This window comes from Topomyia yanbarensis, chromosome 3 (assembly GCF_030247195.1).
Source record: "Topomyia yanbarensis strain Yona2022 chromosome 3, ASM3024719v1, whole genome shotgun sequence".
Classification (NCBI taxonomy): Eukaryota; Metazoa; Arthropoda; class Insecta; order Diptera; family Culicidae; genus Topomyia; species Topomyia yanbarensis.
The window spans coordinates 127,017,047-127,034,549 of NC_080672.1; the positions used below are offsets into that span (position 1 = coordinate 127,017,047).

At 39.3% G+C, this 17,503-nt stretch overlaps 2 protein-coding genes across 15 annotated transcripts in view; one reads left to right on the plus strand and one right to left on the minus strand.

Moving 5' to 3' along the window:
* The window catches only part of LOC131690386 (Ig-like and fibronectin type-III domain-containing protein 1), a 555,083-nt gene that overhangs the window by 100,483 nt on the left and 437,097 nt on the right, over positions 1 to 17,503 (minus strand). The window lies entirely within an intron of this gene.
* Positions 11,252 to 12,885, plus strand: LOC131690388 (uncharacterized). The gene has a single exon (XM_058976116.1). It carries the CDS (start codon positions 11,414 to 11,416, stop codon positions 12,755 to 12,757), a length of 1,344 nt encoding a protein of 447 aa, XP_058832099.1. The 5' UTR covers positions 11,252 to 11,413; the 3' UTR covers positions 12,758 to 12,885.

Sequence of the window (17,503 nt, forward strand, 5' to 3'; positions counted from 1 at the left end):
TTCTCTTTCGTTTTTCATTGGAGGAAGTAGGATGCACATATTTCAGATTACGTACGGTTATGTAATGCAAGTGCTCAGTGTACGCTTATCATCATCAATGCTACAATAGCTTAGTAATTTGGGTGCTGTCTATCATGACCGAATGCAATCCAGGTCGCTCGTATCTTAACCTGTTATTCTTATTTCTCCTTGAATGCACGCCGCACGCGCATCTTCGTCGATTGCACACATCCAACAAGTGCGGGGTTCATCATAAAGTCAACAACTTCTTCCAGACTCTGACCATAACTTTAGCTGGTTTCTTGTCCGGCATTCACGTTACATGTTCAGCCCGCTGTATTTTATCATTCTCGGTACAGCTTGGTTCATGTGTCTGTACCATTCTTCGACTTCTGTTTTGCGCCGTGTATTGAATGCAGAGTTCTCCACTCAAACACACCGACCACTCGATAGTCTCATACCTTCAATGCTCAAGCCTCATGACCGTGTAGCACAACAGGGAGTATCAGCGATTTATTTAGAGCAAGTTTTGTGCATATAACCCAATTCGATTAAAGTCATATTTTCATGGATTCTCGAGGTCAATAAGTAACAGTTGATTGGGCTGCTAGCTAACACTGTATCGAAAAACGCTTTTAATCCACCTAACAGTGTGATGAGACATTTCTTATAACTCTTATCACTCTCTTCGGATATTATATCGTTTGAGAACATTTTGAACTTGATGTTTCACGATGTTTTTGACAACACATACTACATGGGATAGTGGCAGGACTCAGAGAATCACTCAAATCAGCATAGGACAACATCAGTGCTAGAAATCTCAAACCAAATCAATAAGAAAGCGAAAAAATGGCCCATAAAATAGACATACCATCGAATTATTATTAATGCTCTGTTAATAAAATATCTGAATTGTGGTGGGAAAACTGAATTTTCCTAAGGGGTTATTTATTAATCATTCGCATGTATGAAAAAAGCCTTATGTTTACATTTGTAAGTATCGCCCTTTTAACAAAAAAGCGTTGAAATGAAATCGCAGCTCCTGATATCACGCTATCTCTGAAGTGCATGCCTGCATAGTTCCAAATTTTACTTCGAGATCGACTTTTTCTAAAGGTGGCTTCCCAGTAGTATCCTTGATTTGAATTATTATCGCTAATCCTAATGCCAAAGAACAAATAAAAACCTCTCAAAAACGAACCGTTTGGGGAAATCTGGAATTACTGGAATTTTCATTTTCACGAAACTTTTCGATAGCCTTCCGTCACTTGCGTTAATGCACTGGGTTCACAGTGCTCCGAAAATCTAGCAAAATCGTCTTAGGGCACCAGCGGGTCTAATTCAGAGCTATTTGCGCGGCGAGTTAAATCTGTAAAGAACACTAAAAATTAATTTCTATTCCATAATTTTCAGTTCAGCAATTCGAGAGATCGTGCTCACCGCAAGCCATGAAAAATAGACTACGTTGTGAAGCGATGGTCACTATTTATTAAAAAATCACGGTTAAATAAAAAATTAAACTATTAAAAAATTTCAAATAGTTTATAATTTTCACAAACTTATTAGGAAAAATTGTTTAATAAGTTTTCGTAATATTGTGTAGGAAAAAAGCTGAAAATTTTAGTATTTTCTCTATCTGCAACATATAAACTCTTAAGTATACCAATTAATTGGTATACGAATTGGAATAGGTTCGCCAAATTTTGGAAGACGTCTATAAAATAACCCCTTGAAAGCTACTTAAAAATTGTTGTAGTTCGATGCAATAAAAAAAAATCATATTTGGCAATTCATATTTGGCTGATAAAATTGGGGTGTCAATGTATTATAATAGATATTCAGCATTCGAAGAAGTTTCTTGTGAACGAGTGTAGAACGACTTTGTTTCTACGGTCAGCGGTGTAGCCAGAAATTCGGTTTGGTGGGGGTTTGGTGAAAATCGATCATACTGTCCAAACGGCATAATTCCGAAACCATAATTTTTAAAGTTTTAAAATTATGCAGAATTATTTTCCAGAAAATAGTAACAAGGTTCGTGTCTTTAGCGAATTTGTTGAGACTTTATTGTAGTCATGAATAAAACCTGAGAAAATTCACCATAAATACTTCTTGGACGATACACCGTCAAAATTATTTTATCAAATGATGCGCTGTTTAACGTTTGTAAAACTCATTGAAGATACTAAACCTCCGAAATTGGCGGTTTCATAATGATGCTATCTTGACCTTAAATTACAGTTTTTAAACATTTGACCTATACATATAATTGGTCATACAACAAAAATCAAATGCTCATCAAAATCGATCAGAACCTGTTAGAGTCGAATGGAAATCGTCATTTTTCATAAATTTCTCTCTAGATTCGGAAAGTGTTATCCTCGTTATTAATCATATTACGTTTTCGTCTCAACTCGACGCATTCCCAAAATAAAAACCTGTTTTAGTCCACCTAGTGATACAATTGTGCTTTTCTCATTTGTCCAGAATACGATTCCATGGCTGGTTATGTTCAATATGATGGTGGAAATGAATATTACATGTTCAGTACGATTTGCACATACATACAATGGATCGACAGCCACGATCTTGAGATACTATGTGATACTGAAACATCGCTTGAAACCAGCAGTGGATCATGGAGAATGATCCGGGAGGTCCACGTCCTGCCGAAATTTTTCAACTTAAGAAATTTTAAACTAGTTTTAATTTTAAAGTAGCAACCCCTCACTGCATACCCCCCTCGGGCCGGTATGATTGACGATTTTTAGAGTGATTGCATAATCTTTCTATATGAGAAAGGCAAAAATGTACCAAAGTCCAAAAAAGTCAATTTTTGCCAAACATCTCAATGTTTCATGCATTTTAAAGGCATTTGGCATCAAAACTACAAATTTGATTTTGAAAATTTTTCATTTCAGTTTATATGGGAATTTGCTGTGTGATTGCACTCTTCAACTCGTAACTTCGAAACCGGGAGTCCAATCAATAAAAAATTCAGTAGCAGCCGATGGGAAGGTTGTACCTTTCATTTGAGACTAACTTTGTGCAAATCGATCCAGCCATCTCTGAGAAACAGAGGTCACATTTTTTTCTACATACACACAGACATTTTCCAATCTCGACGAACTCAGTCGATTTGCATATGACACTCGGCCCTCCGGGTCGAGATTAGATTGACGAATTTTAGAGTGAATGAGAAAGGCAAAAACATTTTAAGCAAATGTTGAAAGTTATGCATTTTTTTGGTGAACAATTCTATGTTTCATAGACATTAAATCAATTTTAACTTCGCTTCCTATTGAATAAAGACCCTTATTACAGTACATCTCTACAAAAACGAGATTAATTTGAAAATAAATCTGAGGATTATGATTGATTACAGAACTCTGGAATTTTCTATTGGAATGTTTTCAGGCAGGAATTTGATATTGATGCTATTAGACAACTGTGAATTCAAGACCTATAGATCAGTTACATATCAGGACCCCATTACGACAATTTATCAAAAGTCCTCATGATGTTTACAACAACAGGTTATCAATCTACGGATCAGATAATTGTTATTGTAAAATTGAATTAAATCAGTCTGCATCAATAAATTTTCAACTTCAATCCAATATTTTTTTTGGGTGTGGTGGAGGGGGGAGGGGGGTTGTATGGTGATAAACCCCAAAACCTTCTCTTGGTTACGCCGTTGCTTGTAGTTATTTATTTCGCTTTTCATTTTCCGATATGTTTCAGATCGATCCGATGGTCATAAGTTAGAAAAATTGCAGTCAGAAGGTTCGCACAAATGAACATTTTTGCACTGATAAGTTATCAAGTTCCTTCCAGACAACTTGGAAGTGTTCGGTGATTATTTCTAGCGGTTGTAGATAGAAAAATGAAATACAAAATTCGTTTTATCGTAATAATGTTTGGCTTATTTCAATGGATTATTACTATATTGAACAATAAATAGGCGACAAAAGGTAATCCACAAACGACAATCCATAACTTTTAAAGTATTCAAAATAGATATTTAAAGTCTTCAGTAAAGTTATTCGCAAAAGTAAGAGCTACAAATTTGCTGAAGACGTCATTTCGATATAATCACTTCCAAGAAAATTTGTGAAAATATCTCACTCATAGGGGGATTAATCAGCAAAAGCACAATACCAAAAGAAAGGGCATATTATCTTCATTAAATTCTCCGAAGATACTATTTACCTAAAATAAGCCGTTTTGGCGCTAATAATAGATTACATGTTTTTGGTCATATTTCTGGCAATGGGAAATGATAAAAATCTTTCGTCCGCATTTAATTATAAATATCTTTTTTGATAATAGTCCGAATTGAACAATCTATAGCTTGTTCGAAAGGTATTCGTTAAAGCTGTCTAAAAACATATAAAACATATAAATTGTTAAATTGTTAATCTGTATTGTCAATTCAAATGCAGATAATTCAAAAAAACTGCAAAAAACGCCATTTTTACGCATTCAAACATTCATATCTTGAAAACTAAACATCATAATCAAAAACAAATTAATAGCGTTCATACTGTTTTTTAGTTCTTTCATTTAAAATTGGTTTGGATAAGATCGGTTCAGCCATTGCTGAGAAACACGAATGAGAATTTGTCCGTTACATACACACACACAGACACACACACACAGACATTGTCCCAAATCGTCGAGCTGAGTCGATTGGTATATAAGACTCGGCCCTCCGGGCCTCGGAAAAAATCTTGAAAGTTTGAGCGAATTCTATACATTTCTTTTATAAGAAATGTAAAATTATACACATCTTTTGTGTACGTTTGAGAAGACTAATCGGGATTGATGTCAAGGTCGGTACAGAAGTTAGCGTATTTGATGTGTGCAAAATAGTGGCTACAGTGAGCCTGGGACACGGTGAGATTGATCTGAAGCTTCATTCCAATAAGCGAATAAAAGAATTGTTCCCTCCTAATTTGTTCATTTGTGTCCTCGATATGGAATTTCCCGGTACTTTACATAGAAAAAGTCTAAATTTTCTCCAGCCTTTGTACTGCTAGGTGGCACTACATGCATCGAAAAAATCATTGAAAGTGAAAGTAAGAATGAGCATATAGTTGCCTACAACTTGGTTGAAAACTCCTAATCAATTCAACTTTGTTGGGAGAACTTGTTAAACTTTTGACGGAGTGATATTTGAGTCAGTAGTGGTAGTGTATCAGTAATCAATACCCACGGAATTAACATTCTTGCGAAATATTGGTTGTATTTAGCTAATTAGTTGGTTTGGAAGAATTTTAGTATTAATATGAGTCATGTTCTGGTTAGAAAAACTTTTTCTTAGAGAGTTGTCCTACTTGAACTGCAGAGCTAAGGTCTCGGAAGGGCTCCTCGTCAGAGTCATTCACTACAATTGCAGACAAGACGGGAAATGTCACCCACTAAAACACAGCTGAAGACTAATTGCCGTGATTCTGGATATCACATTCATTGTACGGATCATATATGTGAGGGCGTGGGGATTTCACGATCGCGTGTATCATCGTTAACGGCTCGAGCGTTTGTACGTTAACGCGTAGGCTTTTGTATGGCGTGTGTGTTAGCGTGTATGCAACTTTGTGTGCATAAATTCGATTATATAACCGTATGGCCATTCGCAGATTCGCTTGTATTCTTGAATGATTGCACGCGAACCGTGAATCTGATACTTAATTTTTAGTATTTGGTTCAGATGTTAGAAGAGAGTAAGCTTTCCCATTTCATTAGATTTCTCGGTCATGTCGCCATGGAATGTGTTATCTAATGAATATGCGCGTCATTTTTATTGGTCCAACTGAAGGCATGGACCTATGCTGCTAAGACTGACGGTAGTGATTTCCGGATGTGACCGATGCATTATCACGCAAACATGTGCGTTTATAGGTTCCCGCTTGAGACCGCGTTTATAAGATTATTAGTGCCAACACATTTACTTAATCATCAGGGTGTTTTCATGTATACGTGACCGCGGGCTTTGGTGTGCGTTGATGATCGCGAAGGTTTTAAGCATTTGTATGTAACCGTACTGAATGCTAGAAGAGAGTGAGATTCTTCATTGCCCTAAGTTTGTTGGCTATTGCGCCATTGGACGCGTTGTTTAGTAGATGTAAGCATAATTTTTTGATTGGTTCCGCTGAAGTTATAGAACTATGCTACTAGGGCCTAGAGTAGGAACTTGACTAATGACCAATTCACGATCGTGCCAATACATATGTTTGCAGGCCGCGCTTGAGGCCTCGGTAATAAGTTTATAAGTGCTAAAACGTTGACTTAAGGGGGGTGGGGTGTTAAAGGTTTCAGCGTAAAAAAATCAGTTTTTTTGCATTTTTTTTAGAAAGATGTGTGAAGCGAATTGATCAAAACTTTTGTATATTATACTACATCATTTCAATAACATCGTGTAATTTTTTCATGCAAAAATATTTACAAGCGACTCGGTGACGAAACTTTTTGTTGAACGTCTCTGCGGTGTTAACTGCCATTCGAAAACTACTTGACCGATTCGTTACAAACTTTGCATACACATTCTATGTTAAAAATACCTCCGCTAGCGAATACGAGTTGCATGTTCACGTTTGTGATCAGGTTTGTGTCATCACGAAGACCACGACCCCTTGTACGTTTAGAATCAGAGAAATTATGAGTGTATATGATCTAATAAGCAAATGATTGTAGTAGTGAGTATTAGTATGAATATAATTTAAGATATAGTAATAACCAATAAAGAGGAAAGGGGGGAAATATTAAGCAAAAGATTCTAAATTGATCGATATTATTTTTGGGTACACATGAGTAGTGTAAAAGCAAACTACTGGAAGTACCTTTAACAACTGCATTCAGTTTGAATTTTATCATGGTATTCTGAATGGATGATTCACGTGCGTAGGTAAACTAATAGTATCTTAAATTATTCAATCCGATCTTTCCGAATGAATCGAATCGAATGCACTAATTGAACACCTACTATTGTATCATATTCGCCAGTTCTGCATTCATTCCCTGATCCAGTGGTCACAAATACTCAGACGAACACATACATAGATAGACATACGACTAGTATATAACAATTGTACACTAGTACTAAAAGTAAAATTATTACTACACTAACACTGATAAGTTTCTTCGAGTAGCCAGTGCACGATGACAAAGCTTACCGATAAATCGACACACAATACCCCCATGTAAGCCGTATCCACCAACACAGTCATTACCCTGTGGAACAATATCTGCAAACAACGCTCACAGCAAAATCCAATCCACGTCGACCAACCAGCCGGCCTCACCAGCGCTCACAAACTAATGGTTGATCGTATGAGTATTAAAAACCACAAAACCTCAAAAGGTCCATAAGCACTCTCGGTCTACTCGATGCACCACTATCAAGGCGTAATGTGACCATCTTAAAGCAACTGTTCTGAAGCACAAATATGCTTGATGATGTTTGCAACACCGTCAAACCCATTAACCTATGGGAGGGAATAGGAGCCAAGTTCTGGCTCTAAAATATCAGTACTTCATTTCATTGCAGAGAGGGCGCCTGTACAAACTTTTCAACGGAGTGAGAAAGATAAAAATTAGGTGGCTTCTACAATGTTGTAGAACAGGTAATTGGCATTAATGCTTTTGAACAATTTTGTAGCAAATTGATGATTGGTCATCATGCGCTGTTAGGCCGCTTGCAAAACTGGCTCAGATATCGATTCGTTAAAAATTAAATAACATCTGCTAATAAAGGTGGCTCCACCTGCAGTCTTCGAAAAAGTTGTAGGCAATTAATTTAATTTTAACCTTAGAACGTTGCACTTGCGTTTTCCACCCTAGAACGTTGCGCTGGGGTACAAACGTACCCCACGCGTTTGATCGAAATTTTCGCAGGTAACAATGCAAACAAAAGGAATGTATAACACATAATTTTTTTCGTTTTTTAATTTCGAAAACAGCTGTGTAAGTGAAATTACGGAGTTTATAGAATCAATGATACATAAATTGGTTTGAACAAATAAAAAAAGTGAAAAAATCGGACTTTTTTCACAAAAATTACTATAACTTTGCAAATTTTCAACCGATTTAAAAAAAAAATCAAATGATTCTAAAAGTTGAAAGAATGGTCTTAAAACGTTATAAAATGGAATTTCGATATTATTAAAAACAATTATTTGAAAGAGTGAAAGTTAAAAATCGGGTTTTGGAAAATGCCACGAAATGGGGTTGAAATTGAAATTTAAAAAATATTTCTGACCAGTAATACATTGGTAACACGCAACGTTACTGTTACAGCAGTTATTGTGCACAAATTGTGCTTGCGAGCCATTGTTTTGAACAACTAAAAATAAAACAATAAAAAACAGCAAAAATGAGAACGATTTTTTGTTCAGCTTTCTAAATTAAATTAAATTAATTGAATGAATGATTAAAAACGATTATATAATACCAATTGTTACGTAAAAAAACAACCAGTATTTAAACTGGTATTGTCACGAATCACATTTCCACTGAGAGCTCGAAACATTAACGGCAATCGTACACTGAGGTACAAATCTAGAGAAAATTTTCAATAGGACGTAAGTAACATTGAGAGCCTCTCTTTGTTTACTTTCTCTTTCGTTTATTACGACGTCATTACAACACTTTGTACTAATTTTCCAGTACATATCAAAAGCCGACGGTTTTTACTACAATATTATGCAAAGAGTAGAGTAGTAAATGTTGAAATGCCCGAGTAATGAACAGAAGAGAAAGACCCCAAAGAGAATCTCTCATTGTTACTTACGTCCTATTGAAAATTTTCTCTAGAAATGTACCCACGCCAACTTTGACACCTGCTTACAGGAAGGCTATAAGCAAACTCGCTATACCACCTTTTCCTACTCTTACTAGGAACTCTAAATTGAATTATGGTTAGGGTCCTAGATCGGTAAATGCCGAATTATTGTCTTAACACGGCTCCAAAGTAGGCGTTAGGTGTATTTGTACCCCATTGCAACGTTCTAGGGTTAAGATCTATCGTAATCGTGAAACAAAATAACTTTCGGTTTGAGCATTTTACACCAGACGCCCTCCTTAATACGTTACGATGATAATTTTGAAATGGTTTCAACAACTTTGCGCATTTTAGTGTTAAATATTTTGCTATTGATATTGATTCTTTTAGAAATAAAAAAATAAAATAAAATAAATTAATTTGGTATACATAACGGCTTGGTCCGATGTAAAATAAGCATTCTCCAGCCATAGCTATTTACTTGGTCCGGTTTGCCGTACCTTACCCTATAAATTTCCCTTGAAGGGGTCTTTCAGTGTAAAATTTAAAATAAAATTGTTTTTTTTTTCATTTTGGCATATGGGTTCGTATATTTAAAGTACAACTGAGAACGCCTCAATAAGCGGCCATCTTGAAAAATGAAAAAGGCAGTTTTTTCTCACACCGTTGGGAAAATCTTCATGAAAATTAATCAATGCGTTCGGGGCATTGCATAGAAGAGTACAGTCGTGGCCCAACCAGCGAATCACGACTGTAAACAAATTACCATTGTCCAACTAAAAAGCATCTGAACGCCAAAATTTCATGTCAAATTAACAATCAATCTGACAATATTTAGAGATGTGAATAGATGCATATACACTTCCAACATCTCCTTTGGAGAGTTTTTGACATTTGTCAAACGGTCCAACTAGCGAATCAAATTCGTTAGTTGGACAAGGCTGTGGCCCAACCAGCGAATCACGACTGTATCAAGAATCCATTTTCGTTAATAAAAATTGCAACACTGTTCGGAAGATTTCAGCAGAGTGAAAATGTGCGAAAAGAAAATGTCGAAAAAAAGCCGGTTATCACGTTTTGTCTTAGATTTAAGATAAGAAAAATATGCTCAAGAAAGGATTTACACGAATTCAGCCTCGTTCGTCTACTAGAGCCCATCGAACATATTTTTAAATAAGGTTGATAAAATCAGGTCAAACAGCTGATAAAATCGGGGCTACACTATAATACAATATGGCTTACATACATATTGAACATAAACACAAAATAGAAAAGTAAAAACACTGTTCAGGTTTTGTCTAGCCATCTGTGCTGCCAGAGAGTAAAGTTTTTTTATGGCGTCAGATGATGCCGTGAAGCGATTGGACCTTGCTTCCAAGCAGAAATCTGAAAATAAAAGGCTCCCAAGGAATGGAACGTCACCACTTGTAACTGAACACCCAATATATTGAATTAGAAAAGTAATGCAAACTAAACAATACATTAAAATACAAAATTAAATTAAAATCGGGGCTCTCAGTAGCTTTATTATTTAGTTCCTAGTAACTGACTTCGGGGGGAACAGATGGCCTGCGTTAAGCCAAACCGAGCTAAGCGCCATAATTTTTTTCGTGTATTTTTCGTACCAAAATTAATTTTTCGATAACTTACCATTTACATAGAAAGTTAAAGAACACTGGCTTGCTTTCGTTTGCTATTTGGGTTCCCAAAACATAACAGATATTAGAGTTCCTGGTGCTATATTGGATGCTGGAGCGATTTTAGATAAAGTACCTCAAAATGGCGCTTGGTGCTCTTTGGCTTAACACAGGCCAGATAATATCAATAGTTTTAAGGTCCGGAACGTGAATAATTCTCCAGCTATTTCTGTATCATTATCACAGGAAAAATGCCCTTCTCCAAGTGGCAGTGGATACTACAGATAGAGATGATGTCCATTTTCCAACCTAACTCTTACAAGCAAACCAAGTAAGGATGTTGGAAATAAATGATTGTCATCGGAATCCAACGTTGGCGTTGGGGGAATTTTATCGTGCAAAGCGCAACGCAATAACATGTTCTAAGAATAAATATACCTGAACGATAATTGATGCAAGCAACCTACAGACCTCGTAAGCCAACCCGCCTTTCCTCCATTGTCAGCTTCCTGGCCCTATCGCCAGAGATAGGATTACGCTTCTATCGGAGGCTCGCCTGAAACGGAGGAGAAAATTTCCAAAACAAACCAGCAGCTGACCGAGAGATGCTGCTGCGGCGATAGACCGACGATCGTGTTTACGAAAGGAAGGACAACAGAGAGAAGTTGATAACTAGAATAGTTGTTCAGCTTTAGTGCTTTATGTATGCCTACTGCTGATGCACGATGATGATAGTTGAAACCCGCTTGACTACCTGGGCTTGGGTGAGGCATGATCGTCGTGTTTGCTTGTAGCCGGTCAGCCGGCTGCGATACATATAAAATGTGCTTCGGACCCGAATAGCCATCAGTTCACTAGCAATCGTACAACAGTTCGGATCGTTTGTTTGTTCATAGACAAATAAGAAAAATATCACTATCTACCTGTTAATGTTCTTGAGAAGAATAATCAATACATATACAAAAAAGTGAAAGGACTTAGTGTTGGCTGTACAATGATTTCGGAAATGTTCAATACCGTCCACAAGGCTCGCTTTAGCGGCATCAGAATCGTTCCGGTGAATGCTCCGTCCCTGTATCAGGAGTGCGTGAAAGTGTTTGTGGCCGAGGTGAATCGTACCAACAAGAATGGAAAGCGCATTTCGGAGCTGCAGTTCTTGCCAACGGCGGCGCTTGTAAACATCTTCGAGGAGATGTGCAAGTACCCGACGCTGAGACCGTTTCTCCGCGAGGCGTTGTCGGATCCGGTGCTGTTCATGAGAATCTTTACCGGTCACAACTCCAATCAGCTAATCGTGGACCAATGTCTTCGGGAGGCAAACCTCAGCGGAAAGCCGGTTTTACCGGATTTAGCTGCAAATTACTGTGATATGGTGCGTGAAGATCCACTGGAGGCCGGATCTCCAGCATTCATGAGCCGCATTCTGGGAGCGCTGAAACTCGGCACCTATCTGCACGAAGCCGGTTGGTCGAGGTCTAGTGTTGGCGTCTTGAATGTGGCAGCAAATATGATCTCATTGATTGGGAACAATCGTTTCCATAAAAAACTCGAACTAGATTGCATTCAGCAGCTGCTGCGTGCCGAGGGAGGCTGTATGGCCTCAAAGGCCGATCAAACGTGCCTTACACTACTTTCATTGATCACTAACGTCACAGACGTGGATATTCTAGTCAAGGCGTACCTACAGGTGGCAAACCACCACTACCGCGCTCAGCGTTACGACGCGTGTCATGAATGGGCATTGAAAACGATGAATCTCATCACAGACTCAACACCGATCGAAGACGTCATCGAAGTACTTCAGTTGGGTGCACTTTTTTGCTTCTCCAAGGAGCGTTTTGACCTTGGCAGCATGCTAATCAGTCAGGCTATACAGCGAGCTCGCGCGCACTGCGGAAATCATCAACAACGTCTATATGCGGATGTCCTTCAGACCTACGGCCAGTGTCTGCTGAAAATGGATGCGATTTCGGCTGCCGTTTCCACTTTCATGGAACTTTTGGATGTAATCACCAAGCTGTACGGAAAGTTAACTCCTCATGTTCCAATTATCCAAGGCTATTTGGCGTACGGGTTCTACATACGCTCGCATACCACCGGACGTTTCGACATGGCCTTGGATCAAATCGATCAAGCGATTTCTCTAGCGAAGCTGCTGATTCCATCCAACGAGCAGATTATTTCCAACTTTGATCAGATTCGGGCATCGATCCTGAAGGGTCACGATAGTAGCGTAGCCGCAACCAAAGAGCAGAAGCCAATGGGGGTTGCCATCTATCAAAAATTCCGATTCGCGGAAATTCGAGATAAGTACTTTGAACTGAATGCATCGTTCTAGTGAAGTGCCATAGTTGAATGATATAGTCACACAATCTCATATTCGCTTATGTTAAGCTGCATTACACAACATTTAGCTATTTAAGATTGAATAATTGTACAAACAATAAAGTACGTTAAATAATTACATATTTGCTTTTTGGGCTTCAAGGAATTACTTCGAAAATCCGGGTTTTGTTTATGTCTTGTTTTCTGAGAATGTGGATTGCCTTTTTTGCCCAACAAGCACAGCTGCTAATTAGAGGGGTTGTTTCTAGGAAAAGTCGTGCCTAGCCCCGGCTTTTGTAGGAATTGTGTATCATGTTTATGCAAGTGGTTCTGTTTTGTTTGTTTATGGGATGTTTAGTAAATATCTCACGGAAGCGGATGATCGATGCTTCGAATGAGTTGGATGAAAAGGTTCAGGAATCAGAATATATTGGCTCAAATGGCACGTTCCCCGGACGTAGTCGGGGATTTGTGCCTTGCCGTGTGTTTTCATCATTTCCTGAGCGGAAGGAAAGGACAAGGAGGTGTGGGGAATTAGAATTGGAAGGGAGGGAAAAATAACAGCACAAAACAAAAATAAACAACAGGTAAGTTAAACTCACAAGTAGTTCAACTTGCCTGCGAATAAGCCTAAAGCTCTTTACCACATTGGATAAGAAGCTTTAGTATGTCTCTGAGTTTCAGTCGACCAAACATGGTTTCGTCTATATAAGGACGGCTGAAGACTCGAAATCGCAATTGCGCTACCGCTGGACAGTTGCATATCAGATGATATGAGGTTCCGTAGTCGGATTCACAAAGATCACATGAAAAAGACTCAGCGCGCTGAATAGTTGCCATGTGATAATTGAGTTTGCAGTGGCCGGTTAAAGCCCTGGTCAGCATGCCGCAGTGGAGCTTCGAAAAATGTAAGAGATTTTTCGAAACCACTGGGCATGGTTGTTCTAGAAACGCCTTTGTTTGGCGACACGTTTGTAGATTTCTCCAATAATTTCGGTGCTCGGACGAAGCCCAGGACCGTATTTTTTCCCTCATCCAACTTGTCGAAATTGGCAGCGCGGGCTCAGGACCAACGAAGTCAATCGCTGAACCTGCCCTGGCCAGTTCGTCAGCCCATTCATTTCCAGTAATACCGCAATGTCCGGGCACCCATGCAAGGTAGATAGTATTGACAATGCTTAGTTCTTCGATTTGGGTTCGGCACGCGATCACTAGCTTGGACCGGGATTTGTCTGAGCTAAGGGCCTTGATTGCAGCCTGACTATCGGAGCAGAAGTTTATAACTCTGCCGGACAAACTCAGTTGAAGGGCCGATTGCACCCCGCACATAATCGCAAAGATTTCTGCTTGGAATACAGTACAGTATCTACCTAGTGAGTGAGATTGTTCCAATCTCTTTTCACGACAGTAGACACCAGCACCGGCACGTCCCTCCATCAGAGAACCGTCAGTATAACAAACCACTTGCGTTTGTTGTTGTCTTTCCATAAAGCCAGACAACCACTCCTCTCGAGAGGGAATCTTCACATGGAATGTCCTGTAAGGAAAACTACAAGTGAGTGTAATATCGCTGGGAGCAAGAATATCTTCACCCCATGTAACCATTTGTGACCACAATCGTGTATGACTGGTAGCAAGATCAACATGATTACTGTTCCAAAGCCCAGTAACCTGCAGTCTGTATGCACATGATAGTGCTTCTTGTTTTAAGTGTATGTGTAATGATTTGATATTTAGAAGTGCCTCAAGAGCAGCAGTCGGAGTCGTGGTGAAAGCACCAGTCAACGCCATGAGCGCCATTCTTTGCAGATGGTTCAGCTTTGACTGGACTGTCACCACCTCTCCCCTCTGCCACCACACAAGGCATCCGTATGACAGTATTGGACGTACAATTGTCGTGTAAATCCAATAGATGTATTTAGGTTTGAGACCCCAGGTCTTTCCAAAAGTTCGTCTGCACTGCCCGAAGGCCATGCACGCTTTCTTGACTCTGAACTCAATGTGAGCAGACCAATTCAGTTTGGAATCCAATATGACTCCAACGTATTTGACTTGATCTGCACACAGTAGCTCAGAATCAAAGAACTGCAAGGGACGAACCCCGGTTGTTATTCGCTTCTTCGTGAAAAGAACCATTGAAGTTTTGCTTGGGTTAACTGATAATTTAACTTGTCGACACCACTGTTCGACAGCTCTTAATGCCTGTTGCATTAAGTCAAAGATTGTTCCGATGCAAAATCCAGTAATTAGTATTTGGTAATCGTCAGCAAACCCGTAGGTTGGAAATCCAAGCTCATTGAGTTTCTTCAACAAGCCGTCAGCTACTAAGTTCCATAACAAAGGTGACAGAACGCCGCCCTGAGGACAACCGCAAATACTCAACTTCCGTATCTCAGCCTGTCGCAGTGACGAGCAAAGTATGCGGTTACTAAGCATTGCGTTTATCCAACCTGAGATACATGCAGGTATCCCATTACCGCGCGTCGCTTCCAGAATAGACTGGAAGGACACATTGTCAAAAGCACCCTCAATATCTAGGAATACACCCAAGCTAGATTGCTTGAGCGAGAAGGCTTTCTCAATGTTGTAAACAACATCGTGAAGCAGAGTGATCGTAGATTTCCCACACTGATATGCATGTTGCATTTTGTGCAGTGGATATTCAACTAAACTAACGTTCCTGATGTGATGATCGATTATCCGTTCCAAAGCTTTCAGAAGAAAAGAACTTAAGCTGATAGGCCTAAAACTCTTGGCTTCTTCATAGCTTGAGAGCCCCCCTTTGGGAATAAATCTAACAGTTATTTCTCGCCATGCTTTCGGGATATACCCGGTAGCAAGACTGGAAAGCAAAATCTTTTTCAAGACATGTTTAAGAATATCAAATCCCTTTTGCAGTAGCACGGGAAGTATTCCATCTTTTCCGGGTGATTTGTATGGAGCAAAGCTGTCAACTGCCCACTTGACCGATTCAGTGGAAACCAATGTGCGTGCTAACGCCCACGAGTCCGAATCACCAGAATGAGATCTGTGAACATTGTTCAACTCCGGATCGATACAACCTGGAAAGTGTGTGTCGAAGAGACAATTAAGAACATCTTTTTCGTCCGTCACATAAACACCATCTCTGGTTTTCAAGGAGTTCATCTGAAAATCATTCGATTTGGAGAGAATTTTATTTAATCTGCTAGCCTCGTTCAGACTAGAGACATTAGTGCATAGGCTTTGCCAGCCAACCCGTTCTGCAGATCTAAGACATTTCTTATATGCACTACGAGCTGACCTGAAAGCCCTGGAGTTATCACGCTGACGCCGGTTCCAAGCTCTTCTCATAACTTTCTTCATTCTTTCAAGCTCAGCCCTCCACCAAGGGGTTCCCCTAGTCGATTTAACAGTACGAAGTGGACAAGCTTCTTCGTAGGATGCTAATATGAATGAGTTTGTCGTATCCACGACGTCATCTAAGTCGTCTAGTTGACTAATTGTTGGAAAATATCCATGAAATTTAGTCGCCAAGTTTTCCAAAAAGAGGTCCCAGTTTGTAGATTTAGGATTACGATATGTCACCACATTGAAGGTGACATCAAAATGATCGAAAAATATATATTTATGATCGGATAGAGACGGTTCAGTTTCATTTGGAACCTGCCAATTTCCCAGTTCATGCACAATTCTATCAGAGCAAAGTGTTATGTCTAACACCTCCTCCCTCCCAGACCTCGCAAAAGTTGGTCGGTTTCCCACATTCAGAATATGAAGATTTGTACTACTTATGTACTCCATCAGTTCAGAGCCTCTCAGATTGATGTCTGAGCTGCCCCAAATGATGTGATGAGCATTCGCATCACTGCCGATAATGAGCGGAAGCCCATTTCTGCTACAATATGATACAACGCTTTTGAAATCATCAGAAGGAGATGATTCGTTATGCGGTAGGTATGCTGAACAATATATATATTTTTTTTCTTCGTTTCCGACAGTCAATGTAACTGTGACAACACAGATATCGCGAGTTGTGAGCTCCGATATGAGACACGCGTCAATAGCCTTATTTGCAAGAATGCAAGCACGAGGCATTTCACGTGGGTTAGTCATGCCTGTCTTGTTGTAAGCAATGAAGGCAGCGTTAAGTAACTTTCCAAAATAGAAGTTTCCTTTATGGAAATACGGTTCTTGAACCAATGCTATGGAAGCTTTACCTTCCTGCATGAGTCGAGATAAATTCATAGTTGCTGTACGTTTATGTTGGAGATTGACTTGTGCTATTCTAACCATTGTTGATTAGAGAACTGTACATTTCATCTCCAACACAAATTGCACAACAACTAGAGAACACCAAGCGAGTTGGGATGTTAACGCATTTAGCGAGCCATATCAGGTTTAAATGGGACATGATCATTTGATTCCCACGATTTGCGAAGAAAATAATGGTCCACTGTGTCAGAGATTCGCATAACACAGTAAGGGCAAAACCCAAAATGCTCCGTGCGCGACTGGCATATTTTAGACCCTCCAGTCATTAAGTCCTCGGCACGGAACTACACCTTGACTTAGGGTCTCCTACTTTCAGTCGCCTCCTACGACATGGCAGCAGGACTCCAGTGGCTCAATTCTAGGCCGGATACCACACGGCCTCTGGGCAGGTTCATCTGTACACATCGAAATTTGATAATCGAAACTCAACAAAACTTCACCGAACTACCATCAGCCGAGAGTCTCAGCAAACCCCCAGCCAACAAAAATTCGGCAAAATTAAGTG

Coding starts and splice junctions, on each gene's coding strand:
- LOC131690388 (XM_058976116.1), top strand. CDS start 11,414: ATGATTTCGGAAATGTTCAATACCGTCCACAAGGCTCGCTTTAGCGGC.